This window comes from Meles meles, chromosome 3 (assembly GCF_922984935.1).
Source record: "Meles meles chromosome 3, mMelMel3.1 paternal haplotype, whole genome shotgun sequence".
Classification (NCBI taxonomy): Eukaryota; Metazoa; Chordata; class Mammalia; order Carnivora; family Mustelidae; genus Meles; species Meles meles.
The window spans coordinates 124,650,216-124,675,585 of NC_060068.1; the positions used below are offsets into that span (position 1 = coordinate 124,650,216).

Sequence of the window (25,370 nt, forward strand, 5' to 3'; positions counted from 1 at the left end):
TGGCCGAGCCCCTTTTCCTTCCCTCTAACACATCTCCTGCCTCCTCCCCTCCGGGCTCTGGGTTGCTCCAGCAAAGTTCCCAACTTAGTCGACATGACGTGCGGCGCAGCCAATGAGGGGCGGAGCTGGCGTTTTTGGAGGTGGGGGGGGCGGGAGGGGTGGGCCCCGCGTCTCCGGTGTCTGCCCTGCTCAGTGAATGGAGAGAGCGAGCACCGGCCAGCTCACCCGGCCGCCCCGTGCCCCAGCCGCCGCCGCCGCGCTCCGGAGCTCAGCCCCAAGTCGGACCTCCTCGGGCGCCGTGCCCCACTGCGCTCGCCCCCAGGTCCCCGACCCGGCCCACGCCCCGGGCAGCGGGCCAGCGGGCCAGCGGGCCCAGGAGGCGCTCTGTACCTGGGCACTCCGAGCGATGCGCAGCGGGGCAGCAGCAGCCCCGCGGATGGAGCTGCTGCCGCCGCCGCCGCCGCCCGGCGCGCCCCGCTCCGCCCGCGCCCCGTGCGCCTGAACGCCGAGCTCGCTCCTCCTCCGCGCCAACTCCGCCGCCCGCTCCCCAGGCCGCTTGGGCTCCGCGAGCGATTCCCCGGGCTCCACGCGTCTTGCCCCGCCGAGGCAGCCTCCTCTGGGCGCGGGCCCCTGCACACCATGGCCCCCGGGCGGACAGGGGCCGGCGCCGCCGTGCGCGCCCGCCTGGCGCTGGCCTTGGCGCTGGCGAGCGTCCTGAGCGGGCCCCCAACCGCCGCCTGCCCCACCAAGTGTACCTGCTCTGCCGCCAGCGTGGACTGCCACGGGCTGGGCCTCCGGGGGGTTCCCCGGGGCATACCCCGCAACGCCGAGCGCCTGTGAGTACCCCCGCCCCACCCAACCCGGGCCACCCACCTGGGTCCATAGTGGGGCCCCCAGGCACCAGATCTTTCCTCTCCCCTTGGCCGCACTGGATGCAGTCTCTGCTGTCACCCTCTCCCGGGTCGGATCCTTCATCCCCTGAGTTGGGGTCTGTGGCGTTGGGCAGGTCTAGGGAGAGAGGTCTTGAAGCCCACTGCGATGGGCAAAGAGCAGTGCTTTTCCAGGGGTGAAGGCTCCAGACGCAGGGCCGGGTGACAGCTTCCAGCAGAACGCTGGCAGGAAGCGAGGGGAGGAAAGAACACTGCAGCCAGCGAGGTCTTAGGACGAGGGCAAGGGATCCGCTCACGTTTAAGAGGTGGGCGAAGGAGAAAGCCTAAAGGGGATGGGGCGTTAAGGGCACGGAAAGCGGAGAGGGCCGAGACTCCGACCCGCCTGAAGATCAGAAAGGGCCAGTCTGCCCTTAGAAGCGAAGTTGAGAGAGTGTGTAAAGGTCTAACTTCTGAGGAACCAAACGAATTGAGAGTGGGTGCTTGCAAAACCCGCCCTGCCTGGAGCGCAGCCTCCCAGATGCCAAGTTGCAGCCGGGGTGAATTTTTTATGGCTTGGTTATAAATGCCTCCCCAAACGGGCCGGAGAATGGAAATGCTGACAGCCCTTTAAATGAGACCGAGCGCTATAATCTTACAAACCGCACTCAGCCTCGGATCCTCGGTTTGGCAGTGAGAGGAGAGGCGTTTGGAGAGTGGGGTGGATTGACCCTCGTTTTAACCCCAATTGTGCAACCAAATATTTACTTTTCATATGTCAACGTTTTGGAAACATTTATCATTTTGATCCTCGGACCAAATTCAAAACTTGGACTCCGAGGGTGGGCTCTTCCCAGCCCACAGTTGGGGAGTAAGGAAAGAAGGAGAAATGGAGGAGGGGGTTGGAACCGGCCTGGGAACACAGCCCAGAAGTGGGTGAGGGTTTGCTCCAGTGTAATCGACTTCTCCGTGTCTTGCTCTCCCTCTGTCTCCCTTGCCCATTGCATCTCAGGGGTGGGTGCATTGGGTCTTCCATTCTGCTCTCTTGAATTGAGGCTGAAAGAGGGGCACGAGACTGAATTGTCCTACAGCGTGTTATTCCTGTTGATCACCTCCTCTGTCACCTCACTTCTCTTCCTCTAACTCCGTGTGTCCCTAGGCAGAGACTCAGTATAACTGCTTTCCTTTCTCCTGGAGCTTTCCTGTGGCTCAAAACATACATTTTTTTTTTCAAGTGCATTTATTATTCTGTGTGCTCATGCAATTCTAGAGCACTGGAGCCAAACCTTCATTAACATATGTAGAAAAGGAGGCTCCGACGTTTGAAAAGACTTGCCCAAGGTAATGCAGCAAGTTAGTGGCAAGAAAGGGGCCACAATCCAGGTGTTCACAGCTTAATTCAGACCTTATATTTTACAGTACCAGTTAAAAACTTGTCGTAGTGGTATTTTTGGGTATCTCCCACTCTACTAGCCATCTTTGGAACAAGGGTCAGTTGGGGCCAAGATCTCTAAATAGATGGTCCTAGGAGGGTTCTGGCTGGGCTTGGGTCGGGTAGCCTGCTCTTGCTACTGCTTCGGGTGGACCCCGCCAACACTCAGCTTGCTATGACATTGGCTCTCCTGTTTGGAATCGTGAGACTACCTCTCCTCCATCCTCAAAATCATGGCACCTGTTTGGGAAACCGGGATGGGGGGTGGCCCCTTCTCCTGCTGGCAGGTAGGAAGTCTTCAAGAGCTATAGACACAGCACTGCAGTCAGTATGCCACCTACCCACCTTCCCCGGGAGACCCAGGCAGCTTGGAGCGCCCCATCTGCTCTACTGCTGGAGACACTGGGTGGAGACTGAGTCCTGGGGATTCCCATGGTCCCCTGCTGCAGTCATGGTCATTCGCAGGCACTGGCAGAGGGGGAAGTGCTTTGGAATATCTGCGTCTCAACTACCTTGGTTCCGGGCACTGGTGCCTCTTGGGCTGGGGTGCGTGGAGTGACGTGGCTGCCAAGGCTGGCTCCTCATTTTGGTCTTCCTGCCCTGGGAGAGGGGACAGCCTTTAGAAGAAAGCTTGGTCAGGAGTGCTGCAGAGGGGAGGAGCAGCCCACCAACAGTCCTTCACCACCTCTCATCCTCTGTCAGTCAACGCAGATGGAACGTTTGAGTTCTGCGAACTCTTGGGGGGATGTTTGGCATTTCTAAGCTATGGGAAGGATTTTTTTAAAGGAGGAATTTCTCATTCATTCCTTTCTTCATTCATTCAACAAACATTACTTGAACCTCTATGCATTCCAGTAACTGTATATAAAATCATTGCATATACAGAAGAAAACCAGCAATTCAACTTAAAGAATGTAAGCAGAGGACAGACGAAGGAAACTTCCTTTAGTCCGGCTTTGAAACTCCCCAGGACTCGTTTTCTTCATGGGGCATATGGTCTCTCAGCATTGGCATCACATTCTCAGGACTTTCTTCAAATCCAGTTTTCTGATCTCTAATGTTTATGTTGTGTTTTATAACAAAGGAGAAGGATTTTCTCCCTTTTTCCATTCCTGCTACTTGGCCTCCCAGAGAGGCTTTTCTGTAGGAGTGTGTGTGTGTGTGTGTGTGTGTGTTTGTGTGTGCACATACATGTGCTAATGTGTGTCATTGTCTCTCTGGGGGTTTTAACTTCTGAGGCCTTATGTGCTCATGCTACCCCTTAAGGAAAATCTGTATGGGAATAATGTGGTCACCATTTGGACTTTGCTTCAGGCCTGGAATGGGACTTGTTTCCTTGTTCATAATTAAGCTGGTATCAGAGTTGGGGGTCTGTGTTCCAGCTTCTTCTCCATAATGTCAGCACATTACAGAAAGAGAAACTCTCTATCATTTATAAACTACTGACATTTTTTCCCCCTCAATGAGGAGGTGACACCCACAAGAAAACTAAATAAACGCACGGGAGAATTCAGTGTAATTTATTATCCGTGCAGCAAAGACAGAGGACAAGAGGAGAGGAAGTGAATGGTGGTGCTTGAAACAAAACATTTACCATGGAGCACAGAGTAAACAGATGTCGCATTTACCCTTCTGAGTACAAAAGGAGCCCACAGATGTAATTCTTCTCCAACCACAATCTCAGCCTGGAAAAAGAGGAGACAGATGAAAACGAACTCTCACAAGGGGCCCCTTCTCCCCATGCTGCCTCAAGGCAGGCAGAGGCCTACTTCTCACCCACAGCGAGGTGGTGGCCTAAACAGCGGAATGGGGCAAGAGTGGACATCTTTGGTTTTTCACTTGGCTCTGGAACATGCTGGAGACTGCTGTATTTAAATAAACATTTCCTGTTTGCAAAGGAAAACGGGCGAAAGGCTGAAACGTGAGAATGTGGTAACTTAATTTTCTCCATCACTCCAGATGATGGCAAGCTTCGCCGGTGGTTGTGTCCAATAAAAACCGACACCGTGTCACAGGCTTTCCCTCACTTGACCACAGAGGTCTCCAGGTCAAGTGGGAGACGTTCCAAGATGCTCCACAGCCAAGCCCTGCATCCTGGTACTTCTAGCCTTGGAGCCAGCCCAGCGGACGAGGGGCAATTTGGTGAATCACGGGCCCTCTCTGAGCCACCCGTGGTGATGTGACCTTTCAGAGAAGCACAGTGCTCTCCTGGTGAACCCGTGGGCTGGACAGGAGCAGTTAAGCGCACCTGCCTCCAGTGTGCTGTGCAACTGGACGGATTGCTTTGCCTTTCTGGGCCTCCTTTTCCTGAAAGCAGAAGTCTAGTGTAGTCCTAATAGTTTTCCCTGTATGGTCCTCTTCCCCAGTGTCTGACACATGGTAGGTTTTCAACCGGTAAGTGTTGATTAAATAAGTAAGTCTCAAAAATACAAGTTTTTCTTTAGTTCTTACAAGTAAAAGATGGGTGATTATGGTTTTGTGTTTTTTATGTATGGCCAAGGGCGACTTACTAGTAACCTATTACATGAGTTATTAAGGGTTTCTAAAATTTGGCTTTCATGAGCTAAAATTATTGCCTTACTAGAGTTACGAAGGACTCCTAATGAGGGATGCACTCTGGAGTCTGGTTGCCAGTCGTTGCTTAGCAACCTTGCAAAACTCCTACTGTGCACATGCCTATGAAAAGAGCTAGCAGTCCCGAACACTTAAACTGTAGGCCTTTCTAATCAGGACCTCATCAGCATCATCCTGAGCTCTCTGTGGTTTTTGATTGCTGCTCTTCTTGTATTAATTGATGTATTTGTAGGATCGTTATTAAGTTTTGCTTTTGCACATCATCTGGGTCTTGTATATTTCTGCATTTTTTGCATTTTGATTGTTATTTTGTTTCTCTCCGGTTCTGTTTGTTGTCTCTGAGTTCTTCCTCCCCTGCAAAGTGAGAATGGTAGATCTGAGAGCCATGGGATCTTTTGCAAGGACTAAGTTGGCTGTGGCAAGGTTTCAGAACCCCATGCCTCCTAGTTCAGGCTGTGGGCTCTGCAGACATGCAGCTCTGGTTTGAATTCTGTCTCTGTTAGGGCTTTGCTGTTGCACCCGGGGCGAATGACTCCGCTCCTCTGGGCTGTAGTCTGTTTAATCCCTTTGTACTGCATTTCCGCAGCCGTAATACTGGGATGATGATCACACTGGCCCTATGAGCATGCTGTGAGTGTGGCCCCGGACGAGCCATGTCAGACACTCAGCACAGTGCCCAGGTCTCCAGCTACTGCTCTTTACCTGTAAAGTGTGCGTCATAAATGTTCCTCTAGGGGAGAATCAGATAAAATAATGAATAGGAAGTGCTTAACACAGTACCTGGCACTTAGGCCTATCCATAGTGGTGACCATGGCCATTTCTTATGTTGCTTCATCTCGGCCCCATCCAGCTGGAAAGTTTGAGATGCCCACTGTTTCAGTGTGCCCCATGGAGGCAAGCTCCTCGCCTGCACGTACGCTGTGCCCAGCGTAACTCATGCCTGGTCCCCTCCCTCTCCTCTCCAGCTAAGCCCAGGTTGGCCTCCGTTCCATAAAAAGGGGATTACGGTTGAAGTGGTTTATATCTTTTCCATGGGCGTGCTGCTTTGTGGTATATTTAAATAAGGAATGTATTTTATTTATTTATTTTGGGGGGTTGCATTTTCATGGAACCAAAATTTTCATTTTTGGCCCTGACTTTTCCTTTTTTTTTCAAAGCTCATTCTTTCTGTCTTTCCCTAAATACCTTTTACTGACTTCCCGTGTCTGCCTCTTTTACTGCTTTTACTTGAAACAGCTGTATTTACTAGTACGCTCCACCCTCATTATGTAAGGTGGTCTTAACCCTTTTCAGAACAGCTGAAAAGGAAAAAGTGAGGCACGAAGTCTTTTCCAGAACGCTTTTCTGGACCATTACTAATCCCAGATCGGATAGATGCAGAGGGTATCCTGCTCGGGTGCATGGTGTTGAGTTTCCAAGGCATTCTCCAGCCTTAAATTCAAATCAGCCTTGCCCAGGTGGGAAGCGCTCATAATGGGAATCTTCTGCTTCTCGGTTCTCGGTCTGAAGACCGCTAGGGCTGGTCTGCCAAAGGCTGTCCTTTCCTTCCCACTCACTGTGGCCAGCACTGTATTTGATACCGCATTGCCTGGGAAACATTCGTCAGGACTGTGTAGTTAAAAGTCCTCAGTAGTGAATGGATAGGGAGGTGGGAAAACGAACAACCTTTGGGTAAAGGCCTAGACTTCAGAGGCAGACAGGGTTTCTCCACTTAGCAGTTGGGTGACCTCAGTTTTCTCATTTGTAAGGTGGGAATGATCAAATACCCCCTTCATGGATGCTGTGAGTACTGAATTTACTCACACGGACTGCCCCGATCACCGCGCATCCTCCCGAAGTATTCCTGGTGTGGTTTTCATAGTGATTCTTACTGACTGTAGCCCTCCTTCCGGAGCAAGCCCAAGTCTCAGTCTGATTGGAACAACATAGATTGTCAGGGTTGGAAGGGCTCCTCTGGTTCATGTTCCAACCATGTGCAGACTTCCACCAACATAATTTTGGAGAGAGCGGCCATTCTCCTTTGCTGGATTGCAGCTAGTGGGGAGGAACTCGGTTTTCCCTAAAGCAATTTATTCCATTTTAGAAAACAGTTTTAACAAGAAAATTTTCTTTGCCTGGGGGTTGAACTTATCTCCCCCTGACTGTTGTTACACAGAGCAAATATAATCCTTCTTCCAAATGGTAGGATTTCAAAAATGTTACTGCTGTCGTGCTTCTCACTACCCACTTATCTTAGTCTTCTTCTTTCTTCCATAAATTTTTATAATTGCCTCAACTATTCTGTGTGTGTTAGACTCTGAGACAGGCCCTCTTCCCATTCCTAGTTATCTTCCTCCAAATAGATTCCAGTCTTCTTTGCTGGTCTTGAGAGTTAGAACGAGTCCTTCCACTCCCTTGCTATCTAAACTTCTATCCACATCCCAAAGGGACATTTTCACTTCAGAGAGCCACACCCCTGGCTTGGCTCCTTCCCACCCGGCTGTTCATTGCATCCCTGGTGTCTCCCAGCCCTCCCTGCTGTTGGTCCTATTTTCTCCATCCCAGATTTGCACAGTTGACTTTTTGGAGTCTAAGTGCAACATTCTGCATTATCATAAATAAATTTTGGCAAATAGTTTAATTTCATCAGCTCTTCAGCGACATTTTCTATTTGGATTCTCTCATCTAGCATGTTACTACTCCTCCCTCCACTCCCTCTGCAGGGTTCCTGAGCTTGCCCTGTGGATCTTTATCCAGGTTGTCAATGGAATCCGCACAGTCCTCTCTGCTTGTTTAAAGTCTTTCTATGGCTGAGGAGTGGATTACATGAATATATTGTCCTGTTCTTTCTGGCTGGGATGCATAGAAATGTTGAGGTCTTGTTGGCCTGTAGCATCTTCTTCCCCTGGGGTTCTGTTGTTCATATTTTCTCTGGAATGATTTCCTATTAATGCTTAATTCCTCTGTTTGTCAAATACTTTCTAAAGTCTTGGTTACTCTTGGCCCTTTCTGTTGTGATTTGAGTTTCATCCTTGTCCATTAGGCTGGTACCAGAAGACCCACGAGCATGGGATGGGCCTTGATATGACATGTGTGTGCGCGCACACGCGTGTGTGCACGCACGCCCATGTGTGTGTTCTCTCCTGTAAAGTACTGTAACGTGTGACGTTAGCTCTTCTGTCAGCAGCAGAGCTCCGCGGAGAAGCCTCACTCTTGCAGAGTGATTTCCTTTAACGTCTTGGGCGCCCACTGGCACAGAGCACATTTGCTTGAGCAGTGCTGGGCATGAACGTGATGGGGAATGAGGCATAGAGGTGCACAGGCTCTCCCCACATTTCGAACCAGTGATAATGCTAATGACAACAACAGTCACGGCCACCACAACAGCTGCGGGTTGTTAACCCTCTCGTTGTGCCTGGCACTACTCTCACACTTTCTTTACATACTTTCTCTCACTTAATTTAACAATCATGCAAGGCAGGAACCCATCCTGTCCTCGTTTGACAGATAAGGAAACTAAGAGAGGTGAAGTAATTTTCCCAGGTTTGAGCAGTAGAGTCAGGGCTCATTCAGGCAGACTGGCCTCAGGTCTGTGCTCCCCCCGCTGATCATGCCATCACTCCTCAACAAGCCTTCTAAGTCAGCCCCCTTGCTTGCCTTCCAAACCCAATTCTCAAATAAGAAGGAAGAGAGAAGGGAAAAAAAAAAAAATGTGTCCCGGTTGAAACAGTGAGCACCTGCTTGATGCGAGGCATCCCGAAAGGAATGCTGGGGCTGCGTTCTGGATAGTTGGTGGTAGAGCCGTCATGCCCAGTTTGGGGAAGCAGGCGGCATTCAGATTGGAGCTGGAAGGATGACTAGCGTTCCCATTGGGAGTGATGGAAACGTGGTACAGATTTGCAGGTGTTCATGGTTACATTGAACAAAAGAGAGCCTGAGCCCAATTTAGAATGAATAGAAACCGTTCTTGAAGAAGTGTCATCTAACAAGGGTGTTTAGAGAAGAATCCATCAGCTCAAGTCTGAGGAAAGGTATCACCATGGTTAGATGGCTAATATTTTTATTTTGGATTTGAGGGCATAAACTCCTTAAGAAGAATTCAGTATTTTCCCAGAAGTATTTGCCTAAATTTTTGCTGGGATTGTCTTCCTTCCCAGTTAGATGTACCACTAGGCTTCTCTCCACTTTGATCTCTGGGCTCCCCCACCCTGAGATCGGGTCCTGAGAGAACAGGACATGTAGAAGATGCATCCCAGTTGGAGTAAATATGCCTCCACTTTCCACAGCCTTATACTGCCTGTGTGGGCTTCGACGCCTCTTGTCCAAAACGCCAGTCTGGCTTCTCGACCCCTGATTCATTCTGCACTTTGGCAGTCGTGTGGATTGTGGTTCCTGAAATTCAGCCAGCACATTTAACCACCCACCTTGACTCCCTCTTCAGTTTTTCGGGCTCCCTAGTTCCTGTACTTCCTGTCTGCTACCTGGCATACCCAATCCTTGCTCCCCTGCCCTCTAGAATTAGTGTATGCCCTGACTCAGGCTGGTCTACAAGATGTGGAGCCCATGGTCCTCTTTTAATCTGAGATATGTGGGCTTAAAGATGGACCTGTACATTTTGTGCTTCCCTCCTTGAACTTGAGCTGCTCCTGGCCCCTGCCTTGACCCTTCCAGCTTGGCTTCTTGCCTTCTCCCCCTCCCCTCCCTTTCAAGTAGCTCCCCATAGCATCGACACTGAATTTGGACATTCACCACCTAAGCCTCAGGTCCTGGAATTGGATTTCAGGAGGTTCTCTGTGGCCTGGACCTTCACTGGAGATTGGAGATGCCCAGCTTGTGGTTGTGTCCTGAAAACAACCTCAGACTTTCTTCTCATGGCCACATGAAGGCTTTTATGATGCCCAGGGTAAAGGGTAGAGATGCTCCAGGGGTGGGCACTGTGCACGATCAATTACTTACAGTGCGCTGCCGAGTTTCGTACAACCCAAAGAGAGAATAGAGCAGATTTTTCTGCAATTGAAAAGCTCAGCAGTGATGATTTCATTGAAGAGATGTTCTGTTCAGAAATGTGATACAGAAGTTTCTGGCCTATCTAGCACTTTGCTGATATTCTTTCTTCTCCTCCCCATCTCTGCTCAGCTCTAGAATGTACGTAGATAAGTGTTTAAATATGGGGTTTCTTTTTTTTTCTTTTTTTTTTAATTTAAATTCAATTAACCAACATAGTACATCATTAGTTTCAGATGTAGTGTTCAATAATTCATCAGTTGTGTATAACATCCAGTGCTCCTGGGTGTTGGGATTAAGGAGGGCATGTGATATATATGGGGTTTCTAACTGGTATTAATGAGAAACCAATAATGAGTACAATTTGATTTAACCTTAATTGAGTAAAAAGACTGAAGCCAAATCCTGGTTTCTGTCACCACCCCCACTTTTTCTTTTAACTGTGGGACCTTGTACAAGTATCTTTCTGAGTCTCAGTTTTCTCATCTGAAACCTTCAGAATGGTAGGACTAACCCTTCTCCTGTGGGGCTGATGCAAGTTTTATATGAGATCAGATGTCTGCAGATGCCTCCTAAATTTAGAGCTCTGTGAATACCTTAATGAGTCCACCCACGATATCTGATTTTAACCACTAAATCCTATATCTGAAAGACGATCAGCGTGCATTTTCAGAAGAGAAAACTCAATAATGAGTTCAAAGTCACCCATGCCTTCAGACTCTTGCTAGGTTTTCCTTTTCACTTCTTAAGGGGCATCTTTTACAAATGCAAATAAAGCACCTCACCAGCCAAGTCAGCAACCCAACCAGGGGAAGTTTAGAGGACTTTTTGCCTGAGTAATTGAGAAATGGCAGTTTCCAAGAAAGTAGAACCACAGAAGGGGCCGTGTGAAGGATGGGGGTGTTTAAAGGAGCTATTGATTGAATGCCTACTAGGTGCCAGGAACAACAATGAATAAAGCAAGTGAACTGTCCTCATAACTAGAATAGCTCAAAATGACATGGAATGCAGTCTGGGCTCTTGCTTCCCACCCAGTGACTGACAAGGCAAAGGCTACCATGCTAGGTTCAGAGAGGATGGAGGGTGGGGGGAGGTGCTAGAACAGTAAGGGAGGCAACACCAAGCCCTCGGGAACCACTGATGAAAACTAGTCCCACTCATCCCTTTTAGTGGATGCAAATATACAGAAAAACTCACATGTCATTAAAAAAAAAAAAATAGTACAAGTAGAATTAAAAAAACTCATGGGGAAAATATTAATCTGAGAACAATTGTATCCGAGAAAGCATTTAAGTATGCCTCTGCAGCTAGCTGGCAAACAGCACCAGTTCTGCATTTTATTAGAGCCCTAACTCTGTGTAGAACACTGACCTTATTTGAGAAGCATTTCATAAACACTGACACACAGCGCAGCAGCCCTGGAGGCCACGAGCAGATCCAGGGCCTCCTCTGCGCCGCCAGCTTCCCCTCCTGGGTGCTTGCGGCTGTCGCTAGACCACTGGACACTGTTTCCCCGTGGTGCTAATTCCCTTTCTTCTCTTTTAGGTTTAACAAGCAGGTAGGGGTTTTCCCAGGGGAAAATGAAACTGGGGACTTTGGACTGGCATGTGCTCTTTGGGCAGGTTTGCCTGCGAGAGGGGTGGGCTACGTGCTAGACTAAGCTTAGAGGGAAAGGGTCCGAGAACTTAGATTTGGCCCAGTTACTTGTTGGAGATCTCATCTTGTGCCTGGGACCTAGTGCTGTGTGTATGTGGAGGAGGCTGGCTCTCAGGCGGCATTCACCTGGTCCTTTGGATTGGAAGGCCTGCGGCTTGTAATAGCCCTAAGAAATGTGTACACCACATCTCCTCCTACTAGAAGCTGGCGGTGTTCTTTCCATCTGCTGCCAGCTGAAAAATCCTGCATTTCTGCCGTGGAACTCGGCTCTGTCCCTCCCCCATCTCGTTTCCTTCCCTAGCCAAGAGATTTTTAGGCTTTGGAGGTATCTCTAGGGATCTGGTCTACCCCTTCCCCACTGATCCAGCCACTTGGACAGATAAGTGTCTTAGAGAAGTCATAGGAGGTGACCTCCTGAGAAGTTTGCCCCCTCTCATGTCAGCCTTGCTCACAGTGTTGGTCCAGAATAAAGATCTCTCACCCTTAGGAAGCCTCTGCCAATCTGGGAAGCTAGGGAGACAGAAGAGGGACCAAATCTAGTACCAAAAAACCCACAAAACAAAACAACAAAAACAGAAAAACAAAAATAAGGAATAAGGAGCTAGAGGGGAGAGGCACAAAATGGGTGAGTTGGGGCAGCATTATACTCAAGGCCCTAAGCACCAAAGTAGCTTGTTTAGGAGTCTAGAAAGGGAAGACCTCAGATAGGAGAACTGTAAGGGAAGGAAGGCTGGCAACCAGGCCTAGAGCAGGAATCCAGAATGGGAAGGCCAATTACTTCATGGGAGTTTTTAATGAGTCTGGTGCCCCCCTCCTTCTAATTACTTCATACCACAAGATGGTAACCAATCTGCTCTGTTTACTCTGTTTAGGCGTACATTTTAATACTTTCTGAAACATTTCCCATAAGCTTCCTCCTGCCATGTGCCCTCCTTGTATGTTCTAGAAATGTTGCAAAGACCTAAATCTCCTCTGCGTTCTTTCCTGACTGGAGCTGCATGCTGATTCAAGCCATATTCAGCCAGGAAGCTCTCTTCCCCTCTTTAAAACAAGAAACATCTTCTGAGAAGACTGCGCTACAGTTTTCTTTGTCTGTGTTGCTAACGAACAAAGAGGCCCCACTGCAAAACAGCATTTCACGAGCATAGCAGGGCTGATAGGACCTCTTGCCAAATGTGACTGTGTGTAGTTGTGCGGGGTGGGGGAAGCAGCTTTGTCAAGAGGAGAGCTGAGGGAGGCAGCTCTGGGGAATTTTTAGCAACTGCGGCATGGTGTAGTGGAAAGAATACTTGCATGGGAATTCAGAGACCTGGCTGCGTATCCGACACACCGAGTACCCTCGGACAAGTCACTTGACCTCTCTGGGCCTCAGTTTCCTTGTCTTTAGAGGGGATGAAGGGAAACAGGCCTGGATGATCTCCAAGGATCCTTTCAGCCCTATACGTCCTCACTTCTGGGGACTGGGATTTGAGGTTTAGACCTGAGCCAACATCCAGCCAACCCAAGGGACTTTCTAGAGGCAGTAGAATGGCCGGGACAACTGCTTCAGGGAGTGGCTGGTCCTTGATTAAGGCTCAAATAATGAGCTCAGCTCCACAGTTAGCCTTCTGAAATTAAGAAAGAAAAAGATGTTTCGTTTCAAAAATAGCAGTTGGTGTCTCTTCAAACTGATTGGCTTTGGGTTTTATAGACTTTGTGCACAGACATAATTTCCCTCCCACTACAGCAGAGCAGTGAGGAGTTACCGATACCGGAATTGGCGTTACCTGGGCTCGAATGCTATAGCTAACTAGGTAATCTTGGGCATGTTCTTTACAAGACCAGTGCTCTAACCCCTGAGCTATGGAGCCTGGCATGTTCTTTAATAGTAAGCTGCTTCATCGGGTTGCTGGAAGGTTCAGATGAGGTAACACATGTCGAGCTTAGAGGACAGTGCCTAGCCTTAAATAACCACTCAAAAAGCCATTATCCTGATTACTTATTGCTGCTTAACAAACCACCCCAAAACTTAGGGTTGTAAAGCAACAACCATTTCACTGGTTATTGCCCTATGCTGCTTTGAGTCAGGGTTGGGGACATAGCTCAAATGGGATGGCTTGTCTCTGCTTCTTAATGTCTGAGGCATCATTGTGGGAATGATTGGGGGAAGAGTTGAATGGCTGGGTGCTAGAATCATCTGCAGGCTGTTCACTCACACACCTGGCAAATAGACTGGGTTGACTTGAAGGCTGGCCTTGGCTGGGATCATTGACCAGAGCCCCTCCATGTGACTTCTCTATGCGGCCTGGGCTTCCTTACAGCATGGTGCCTTCGAGTGTTCTAACTTCTTACATGGAGGCTCAGGGCTCCAAAAATCTTAAAATGACAATAAACAACAAAGAAATTGCATGACTTTTTAGGAACCGGGCAAAAATGGTCCCTTCTGTTGTATTTGATTGTTCTAAGCATCACAAGTTAGCCCAGATTGAAGGGTGAGGATCACCTCTCAAAAGAAGTCCCAAAGAATTTGTGGCCATTGCCACTGTGTTTTACAGCCTCTACAGCCATATAATTCTCACTTCTGTTGTCTATACTGTGTAACTGATCTCTTATGTAGATAAAAGCCTCTTGAGGGCAGAAGCTATACATTTCTCCACAGGGGCTTAGTACAATGCTTGTGAACATAAGACTAAGTCAACACATTTTTTAAAATTTTTAATTTAATTTAATTTAATTTCTTGTCAGTGTTCCAGAATTCATTGTGTATGCACCACACCCAGTTTAAAATAGCAAATTGACTTGAGTAGGCAGGAGGTTTAGTGGAAAGACCCTGAGCCAAAGAGTTAGAATCAGAAATCTGTGTTCAAAAATGAGCGCTTTGGCAAATTACTCGTCTTTCTAGAGTCAACTTTCTCCCCTCACCCCACCGTGGAGACACTAATACCCATCTCAAGCATTGCTGGAAGAATGAGGGATAATATATGCAAAGTGGCCAACACATGGTTAGTGATGTTAGTGGACATTGTGAAGCGTTGTGGCACTGTGGCAAGGACACAGATGCTCAAGGTGATAGACTGATTTCAAATCCCGTCGCTTACTGTGGGTCTACAGAGAAATCCTTTCATCTCTTTTATGGGTAAAATGGAGGTAATAGTATATATGTTTTAGGTTTATTGTGAGGATGATTAATACATTATGTAAAACTTCTAGCTCAGTCCGTGACACATAGTAAGGACTTAATACATAGCACCTGCACATAGAACAGCCACAGTTAAAAATTGTTCTTTTTTCATATATTGACTTATCCGTGAATTGACACATCGAACAGTTATTTATTTAATGCTAATAACTCATAATAGACTGATTTCTCAAGTCCGTGCATGTTAGGGGTCTGTGGATGCCTAGATCTGGGAAGATTATTCATGGATGGAGAACTGGTCCTTTGGCAAGGAGCTCATGGGTGCGGGCCAGCTGCTTGGGACAAGGTTGTTTTTGAACACAGGTGCAGTTGAGTTTTAATTGCCCTGTTGACTCTTGACCCCAGAATGCCCCTGGCTTCCTTCAGGTACAGCCATTTTGCTTAGATATACATGTGTGTCCTTTCGCCTTTGGATCTATCTTCTCCTTCACTGCCATGTAACTACAGGCAACATGAAAACTCTTTGTGTCTGTTTTTGTTGTGTGTGGTCTTTTAAAAAAACATTGTTTTCCTGGTTCAAATGCGTTGAACTGTACCAGTCTTGTCTGTGTGGAGCCAACCAGGACACCCAATTTAATTTTTCCAGGTGGTTCTGGGACCTGCAGCTCTGTTAGAAACCATTGACTAGGAGCTCCTCCCTTTCTTCCTGAAGATCTCCCCAAAGCCCCAACCTTTGCCTATTTTTTTTTTTTTTTTTTAGAAAACAAGTCTAGATAATCTGATAAAATAAATTGTTCTTTGGAAAAATACACACACTCATAAGATTTTGTGAATGATCTTGAGGCCATTTGTTTTCACCTCCCCAGGTGGTGTATTTCTTCTGAATCACTGTTTCATGGGCTTCTGGGCTTCTGCTAAGTTCTACTTGATGATCATAGTATACCTGTGAGACTTAGGTCTTCCCGTTTTTCCATGTCTTGCACTCCCTCCATCGTGATAGACATGTGCTGTGTTTGGCTGCTGAGGATTCAGTCTTCCTTCCTAGCCAAGTAGCATCTTCTGTACCCACAGGGTACAGATGCGTTGGTGTGTCATCTGGGACCTTGCCCTATCCTGGTCAGAAGATGAGCTCATGCTCCAAAGTCAGGTCCATCAGGTGCTTCCTCACTGAAAATGGAACCTTGACCAGAGGGACAGAGAGATTGGCCATGATGGCTTGCCATTTCAGCTAAGCACTTGTGAAATGACCAGAAATTGCCTGCTTTCCTTCTCCCCAGCCCTGTCCTTAAGAATCCCTTTGAGTCTAGAAGTTCCTGATAGTCTTCTAGTGAATTCCCTTTTGCTCAGGTTCATAAACGTGCCACCAGATAACTCTGAGAAAGCCACAGACAATAAACTTCTGGGGTGGGAAATGGCATACTGAAAAAGATTGTGACTGGCATTTGGAAAAAGGCAGACCCGGGTTTGAATCACAGTTTTACCAATTCACCAGCTGGGTACCCTTAGGCAAGTTCATTTTTCTCTTAGGATGTCAGCATCATTGCAAAATAAGGATAATGAGTCCTGAAAACTTGATTCTCAAACTTGGCTGTGCCTTAAAATCACCTGGGGAGATTTTAAAATTACCAATGTCTGGGTCTGGTCCCCAGAGATTCTTCTGAATGATTTTGGGGTGCTTTCCTGGGTGTTGGGATTTATAAAGCTCCCAGGTGTTTCTAATGTGCAGCAGCACTTGAGAAAATTGACCTGAAGAAAGTCTTCAAATTATAGAGAAGATTAAATGATATAAGTTACGTAAAACCCTTAGCATAATGGAGAGATTGATAAAAGTCATTCTCCTTTCCTTTCCTTTCTTAAGATGAACCAGAATCTCTGCCTTTCTTTGCTTCTAGAATAGTTTTCTTTGTTTGGAGTAGTCAGAGCCATGCATGACAAGCACAGTGCAATACAACCCTGCTTATTTATACCGTTTGAGGTGAAGGCCAATCATAGACATAGCCAGAATTATAGAATATACAAAAATGTGATTACCGTCACATCCATGCAATAGCTAGGACGAGTTCAACAATGTTTTGTGAGAGCATTCTATGGAGTAACTGCTTTAATGAGAAATGAAATTGATTTATAATTACCATGGCAACAGCAAAATAGAGTGATGTCTTCCCGAGGGATCTGGATCAGGAACCCAAGAGGTCTGCCAGATCTGTCCTGCAACTTGCTGAGTGACCTTGGCTCAGGCAGTTCATTTCTCAAGTCCTCAATTTCCCCACAGCCCATTTGCCACTGGGTACAGCCCATTTGCCACTGGGTACAGCTTCAACAGAATTTTTTAAGGAAATATGTTGATGTGACAGTTGTTAAGACACTGATGAAAAGATTCCTGTAGGAAGCAGAGTGAAAGCAGGGCCTTGAGCCTCTTAGAGACAATAATTATAGATCTCACTTCTCCCATCTGCCATCTCCCCTCTCCCTCTACCCCCCAGACTCTCCCATATCTTACCACGTAGGAACCTATCCAAACCTCCATCTTTATAAAGGGCTTTCTATAGAGAGGGGTGCGAAGGGACACTTCCATCTTAGCCTAGGGTTTCTCTACCTGAGTACTGGTGATATTTAGGGGTGGGCATTTTTTGATTGTAGGGAGTTGTCCTGTTCATCTTTAGCTATCCAGTGGCATCCCTGACCTCTGCCCATGACTCCAATCTCAGCCCCTCTGTACTCTGATGACCAAAAGATGTCTCTAGACATTGCCAAATGTCCCTTTGGGGACAAAACCATTTCTGGTTGAGAACTAGTCCTCTAGCCCAGTAAAGTGGGTTTAAATTAACAAAGCGCCATAAGTGTTGTGAAGGTACAATGGTTAATCTCTCTAGTGCCCGCACAGATTTTCTCAAATGCCAGTGAGCCAGAGAGCTATCAGGAATCCTTATATCCATTGTTACAATTATATCCATTGGGGGTTCTGAATTACAGAAAAGTTAATAGTAATAATAATAACCACTGGCTACCATTTATTGAGTGTTTATTATGTGTTATGAGCACGGGTAAGTGCTTTATATATTACATTGTCCCAATTAATAGTTACATTGACAGAGTTCACAAATAGTGGCCAGTAGGCCAAGTCAAGCCTTCTGATGTGTTGTACTTGGCTCACAAGGTATTGGCTCATATAATTGGTCTTTTTAGTGTCAGTTTCTTGCCAACATTTTAAGATTGGATGAATTCATATAAAAATCTACCACTAGCTTCTTTTTTTAAAAAAAATTGGTAAAATGTGGCAAATAGGAGGGTCCGCTTGGCTCAGCGGCGGTAATTGGCTGGCTTTTAGATGAGACGTGTCCCTGTTGCACCACAGTCCCCACCATTCCTTGTTATAACTCCAGCTGTATGTTAGATGCCTTTTGGCATCATGTGGTTTTTCCTCCTGCTTAGCCCAGCTTCCCTCCCTGGTATCTTCAGCCTGGTTTCTCTAGGTGGTTGTATTTGTGGCTTCCTTCCTTACATCTCCACTGTGTCGTGTATATTACTATTCCCATTTTAAAATGGGAAAACCGAAGCTCAACCGAAGGAAAGCGCTTGTCCCAATTCACACAACACATCAGCTAGGAGAGAAATCTGAGCCTCCTTCCTGCCAGCATAGCCTCCAGCCATCACACAGTAGCTGCTGGTAGAACCTCCCTGTATCCTAGGACGCTCCAGCCAGAGCTTCTGCGTCTTAGCGTTTCCTTGGAGAACCAAATCTCACTGTCCTTTTGCTCACCAGGAAACCACATGTCACCAGCATAGGAAGAGTGTCCTCCGAGTGTAGCTCCCAAGCTACGTTTCCCCTGTGTCTGTGCCACTCTTTGGTCTGTGTCCAAGGGCTGCTCCACACACTCCCACATAGCCGAAGGGCCAGCTGATGTGTGTGCTTCTGCCTAAGATGAGGCGGCTTGCCTGCGGGGAGGCTGTGATTGCTTTAGGAAATTAAGTGGGAGTGATTAATTAGGAAATGTACTGAGGACTCTGGAAAGAAATAGCTGAAAAAGAAAAAAAAAATGGAACTCTAAATACAGAATGCTTCTGGCCACATGGCTAAGGGACCTGTGTTCAGTGGAACCTAAGGCATTTGATCCTGTTATTTCTGCTGCTTTAATATTAACCCCCCCCCCCCCGCCCTTGCACAAGGATGCTGGAAGGAACCACAGAATCAGCTGGTTCACCTCTTTTTTCACCAAATGGCAGCGAGAGCCTTGAGAGAGCCCCAGAGGAAGCTGGCAGCTTCTAAGGAACAGCAAGGCTTGAGACTCAGAAAGACCTGATGTATAATCCTGGGCAGATCTCTGAGTCTTGGGCTTCACACTGTGGAACCAAGGTAGCATTAATCATTGCCAAGGTTTGTTGCAAAGAATTAGTGAACAAAACGCGTGCACAATGACTGCTTAAAGTAATACGTGCCAGGCACTGTTCTAGTACATTGCTATGTTTTCTTACTTTTTTACAGCAATTCTATGAGGTTGGTACTATTACTAGCTCATTTTATAGAAGAAGAACAAAGGCAATGAGAGGATACACTATTTACTCAATGTCCCATATATAAGTGGCAGAGTCAAGTTTCCCATGCGGTCTGAGTCAAGAATCCACCTTGACCACTAAAAATTCTGCCTCATATACATATTATATAATGTATAGGTGACACTGTATAATCAACATAATAAGGCGTTTAGGTGTGATACAATTTATTGTACATAAATAATTAACATATAATGTGCTATATTAGGTGGAACCCTATGGAATTGCCATTCTCGTTAGTGGAAAAGTTGACTAGTAGCAATTTTGTAGAGTTCATACTAAAAAATGATGTATATGTCACAGAAATTTTCGTTCTCTTACCTTCAGCAAGTTCCTAACTTTGAACCTCAGTTTCCCCCTCCATAAAATGGGGCTGATGTCCCAAACACATGGTGCTGCCATACGGAATCAGTCAGACAGTGCGTGGAAAGCACCTAGCACAGTGCTCGAAAAATAGGATCCATTGTTTTTTTCCAGTCGCAGCCATGGCTCCTCACACACCTGCAGGGTCCTGCTATGTAACAGCCCTTCTCTCACCCCCAGTGGTTTGGCTTTTGGCTTGAGGGTGTCCATGTCCAATAAAACTTTTAAGTTATAGGCAAAGTATTAGGCTCAGGGGCTATTTTTCATTCCATGGACTTTGATATTTCCAATATGCTTCGGTCTAATATAAAGCTTCCTGTCAGGCCAAGCTGAACGTGTTGCCTTCCACTCACTTAAGAATTACGGTGCTGCCAGCATGAAATACCACCCTGCCTAGCCTCGTGGCTCATTCCTTCTGTGTTTTCCCTTGGGTCCACATGGTAAAGCCCCCTGCTGTTCTCACTGAATTTTTGTCAGTCAGTCTTCTCTTTGGAAACTCAACTTGAGTCCCATCTGTAGGTTTTATGAAAGTTCTTTCTGGTTCTTTGGGGTGTGGGCTTTGTGACTTTGCAGGAGAGCTGCGTGGTGATAGCCTCTCTCTTTCCCCAAACACAGCCAAAATGAAGAAATAAGACTAAGACCTCATCTCAAATCCCAGCTGTGCATCTGGACGGGTGTTCAGAGTCCTTGCAGTTAGCCTGGAATTAGGAGACTAAATCATTAGGAGAGTGATGAGTCTGCCCTCATCCCAGAGCCCTTCTGCTTTCCCAGGGGTTTTGGGGACTAGAGGATGTAGCTGAAGTGGGGTGGGAAGTAGTTTGGGTCTGTGCACTAAAACTAGAGTAACATCACATTGTGTCAGGCACTATGCTGAGTGCTTCTTATTGTTTTATTTAATCCTTCCAAGACTAGGAGTAGGGCCAAATTAAGGCAGAGAAAGGACATATAGTTTGCCCATGGTCACACATGTGACAAACAGTAGACCGGAAATTCAGGACGATCCACTTGACCCATAGCTTTGGTTTCTTAACCACCACACTCTACACTTTATTGTCTTCATTTTTGAGCTTCTACCAAGTGGGCTGGCTTCCTTGATGCTAAAGCAGTAAGTTTTACTGATTCCTAACTGTGGAAACAAATGCGGAAGCTGATTGCAGCTGGTGCCTGAATTAAAGCCCTGAGATACTTGTGATCTCAGTTGCTGCCTGGGTCTCTTTTGCAGAGCTATGCTTCCTTGTCCAAGTTTCAAATCCTGTGAGGAGGAGAATCAGGAAGGAGTTGTATGTAGGAACAGTCAAGTCCAAAGGAGTGATAGGGTACTATAAACAGGAGAGCTGGTTCATTCATTTGGCAAAGCTGTACTCGGTCCCCCCACGTGCACCTGTGATACTCTCTGGTGAGTATCACAGCCATTTCTTATCTCCTCAATTTGCTCTTAACAGGAAACAACCGCACCACACCTACCATGGTGGTTGTAATCAAAACAACAAAACAAAGACCAAAAACCCAGCAAGTGAAAAGTGTTGGTGTGAATGTGGAGAAATTAAAATACAATGTAAAATGGTTTCTGTGAAAAGCAGTGTGGCTGTTCCTCGAAAAGTTAAATGTAGAATGATCCCATATGATCCTGCAATTCGGCTAAGTTTACACTCAGAAGAATTGAAAGGTGGGGGGACTCAAATGTCTGTGCCACTATGCAGGGCTGCGTTATTCACAATAGTCAAAAGGTAGAAACAACCAGGTGTCTGTCAACAGATGAATGAATAAGCAAATGTGATCTAGGGATACAATTGAATGTTATTCAGCCTTCAGAAGGAATGGAGACAATACAACAAGGATGAACCTTGAAAATATGTGAAGCAAAATAAGCTAGACACAAAAGGACCAGTATTGCATGATGTCACTCACATGAAATATCCAGAATAGGCAAATTCATAGAGACAGAAAGTAGATTAGAGGTTATCAGGGTGTGGGAGTGGGGTGGGGTGAAGAATAGGAACATAATGCTTAATGGGTATAGAGTTTCTGTTTGGGGTGATGAAAAAGACTCAGAAATAGATAGCGGTTATGGTTGTACGATATTGTGAATGTACTCAGTACTACTGAACTATGTACTTAAAAATAGTTACAATTAGAAAGGATGAATATCTACCATTTACATCAACATGGATGGAACTGGGGAGTACTATGCTAAGTGAAATAAGTCAATCAGCGAAACATAATTCTCATATGGTTTCACTCATATGTGGACCATAAGGAATAGGGCAGATGACCACAGGGGAAGGGAGGGAAAACTGAAGGGGAAGAAATCAGAGAGAGAGGCAAACCATGAGAGACTCTCGACTCTGGGAAACAAACGGAGGGTTGAGGGAAGGGAGTTGAGTGGGGGGATGGGTGATGGGAATTAATGAGGGCACATGTTATGATGAGGGCTGGGTATTCAACTAATGAATCATGGGACATTATATCAAAATTAATGATGTACCATACATAGGCTAATTGAATTTAAATTAATAAATTGTTGAAATTATAAATGTTATGCTATGTATATTTTAGCACAATATAATAAAAAAAATCTTATCATAAGAGAAGCAAAAAATCGTTTTTGCAAAGGAGCAGAATCTTGCAGAAATCTCTTTCTTACTCATCTCAGCACCCAGCCTTACACCTAGAACAGGGCCTGGTGTATAGTGGATACATATTCCTTTTTTTGCTGAACCAAACTGGGAACAGACTAATTCCATTTGTAGTTGAAAATGGCAGTGAGGCTGTTGAGTGTAAATTTTACTACCATGGCAACTGTGGAACACAAAGACAATAAATATGAAAACGCAGTAATATTTTTGGCAGGTAGGGTCAGCCGGAGGTAACATGGCCCATTGCAGGTAAATATAAGATTTGAGGGAGAGTGAATTGTTAGTAATTGTTATAAAAACTCAGAATTGCAACTGGGGTGTTTCCTCTTTGTTCTGGTTGAGGCATTCAGAGAGCGCTCTGGACCAGCGGAACCAGCGTGTGTGGAAGGGTGGAGTCCACATTGGTATTGGACTCCAGGAATCTTTTTTCGAAGGAAGTTCTCAAGGGCGGACAGGAGGCCACCTGTACTTCTCTCCATTTGTTCATGACCTACAGTTCAAATCCTCACGAAGAGGTGTTGTGGGTCTCCACATGTCCTCGGCTGTTAGCAGAGTCACAGCTGCTATCCAGGGGGAAGAAGAAAGACCACAATTTGGCATTTAAGGAGATGGGCCGGGAGGAGAGAAGACGGATTCATCTTGCCGTGGTGTTTCATGGGCCCAATGCTTCTTTTAGAAAAAGAAAATGGTTTCTAAAAGCTGATGTGAATTGTGGGTTATGGTTTGTTGTGCTTCTTCTGTAAACGGAGGCTGAGATAACCTTTTATGGATTAGGAAGGCAAGTCATTGCCTCTTCTCCCCTCTAACACCTCTCCATCCTGACTGATGTATATACACAGACATGAAATATATACATTGAATTACTATTAGCACGCACGGAGCAGTCTTGGAATCCAAGAGGTTGATCCCCTGCCGTGTCCACCATCCTGTACCCAGCCTGCTTATGACTTCCTTCTTTCAGACTCAAGAGTTGTGAGCTATATTCCCTTCTCACGTGTTGTGGGACATGGCAACACCATGAAAGAGCCTGGCATTCTGACGCAGCTGCTGGGTAAACCCCATTTGGAAAGGTCCTTAGGCAGCCTCTGAAGGAAGTCTGGAGCTGATTTCGTGATCGTACAAAGACCATGGGATTTGGAATTATGGCTAAATTTGAATCCAGACTTTGATACTTAATAGTTGTGTAACTTTGATGAGCCACTAAACTTCAGTTTCCTCATCTGTAAAATGGGCACAAGGATACCTGTCTCAGGGTTCACATGTACAGCACCTTACATGAGCATGAGCAGCCCCTGCACACAGCCTATAAGTAAGCAGCTGCCTAGTACTTGGGAGCTATTATGAAGATACCAAGCAGCCATTTTCTGTTGCTTTGTTCCGGCGCTAGAGTGTATTGATGCTGGTCTGCTTGATTTAGCAGAGGTCACAGTAGCACCCAGCTGCGTGCCATGATACAAAGAGCTAACGTAGAGACTGCTCACTGTATTTATAGCACCAAGCTAATTGCTTTATGCAAGTTATCATGTTCAATTCTTACAACTCTATGTTGGTACTATTATTATACCCATTTTTCAGAAGATAAAACTGAGGCTTAATGAGGTTAAATGACTCATCCAAGACCACTCAACTAGTAAGAACTTGAGCCCAGATAGTTTGACTTCAGAGCCCAGGTACATAAGCAACACACTGGCTGTTGTGGGCAGGAAAACCTTCTTTGGGATTGCTTTGTGAGCTGAGCCAAGACGATGCCAGTCTCAAGATGTGTCATGCGTTTTGACTCTCAGTTTTAGAAGCCAATGTCTTATCTTGAAAATCTCCCCATTTGCCCATTGAATGAAGTACCCATTCTTTGTTGCTTTTCCAGGCTGGCCAAATCCAGTCCCCGTCAATCATGTATTGTTTTTCTTTCTTTATTCATCCTGTCAACATTCGTTTGCTCAACACCTCCCTTGAACCATGACTATTAGTGCTGGAGATCATTTATTGAGTACTTACTAGGCCTCAGGCACAGTCCTGGTGACTTTTACACATTTTCCTTGGTATTCCTAATACATCTCTACCTGATAAGCTTCATTACCACTCACCACTCATTACTACTTTACAGTTGACAAAACAGAGGCCATTAGGAGGTTAAAGTAGTTGCTTAAGGTTCCAAGAAGTATGTCAGAACTAGGAGCCAAATTCTTAAATCAACTCTTGACCCTTGTCTTCCCTTTCTCAATGCCTTTAGCACTAACTAGTCCTCTAAACTAGTGAGTGGTTCCTAAACTTGAGGCATCAGAATCACCTGGAGAGCTTGTTTAAACACAGAATGATGGGCCTCACCTCCCAAAGTTCTGATTCAGTAGGCTGGGATGAGGCTGAAGGACGGGCATTTCTAATAAGTTCCCAGATGATACTGATGCTCCTGGCTGGGGGACCCTACTTGGGAACCACTTCTAGTCCAAGCTTTTCGAGGACAGGGACCCTATCTTTGTTGCTCTTCTAGCATTGCACCGTGACTGGCACAAAGTAGTTTTTTGATATGTATTTGTCATTTTGAATTTTTTTTTTAAGATTTTATTTATCTATTTGAGAGACAGCACCAGAGAGAGTGAGAGAGAAGGTGAGTGAGCATGGTGGGGGGGCGGAAGGGCAGAAAGAGAGGGAGAAGCAGACTCCCACTGAGCAGGGAACCTGACCTAGGGCTTGATTCCAGGATCCTGGGATCATGACCTGAGCCGAAGGCAGATGTGTGACCTTCTGAGCCACCCAGGCATCCCTGTCATTTTGAACTGTTTGATCGCATACCCATTTCTTCTTTCGTATATCACATTGTGTTTTTATTTTTCAGTGTACAAATTCCTAGGCTTTGCCATTTAGGATTTAAACTCCTGGGGGTCAGGAATTTCACCTTACACTTCTTCTTTTTTTTTTTTTTTAATTTAATTTTATTTTTTCAGTGTTCCAAGATTCATTGTTTATTGACCACACCCAGTGCTCCATGCAATACGTGCCCTCCTTAATACCTACGCCAGGCTCACCTAACCCCTCACCATCCTCCCCTCCAAAACCCTCAGTTTGTTCTCAGATTTCTTAGGACCTTTTGCAGACCCAGCCTTGGACAAAAACCGGTGTTAAGTAAATGTCAGATGGTTGTTTGGTTGAATCAGAGACCAACCTCACCAAGACCCAATTTGTAAACCACTTG

The 25,370-nt window shown here is 46.2% G+C and overlaps 1 protein-coding gene across 1 annotated transcript in view; it reads left to right on the forward strand.

Annotated features, from left to right (window-relative positions):
- Positions 1 to 212: 212 nt before the first annotated feature.
- SLIT3 (slit guidance ligand 3) overlaps positions 213 to 25,370 on the forward strand; it is a 597,085-nt gene continuing 571,927 nt past the window's right edge. The window contains exon 1 of the mRNA XM_045999729.1: positions 213 to 836. Coding sequence (XP_045855685.1) covers positions 640 to 836 — 197 coding nt within the window. The 5' untranslated portion in view covers positions 213 to 639. The remainder of the gene's footprint in view (positions 837 to 25,370) is intronic.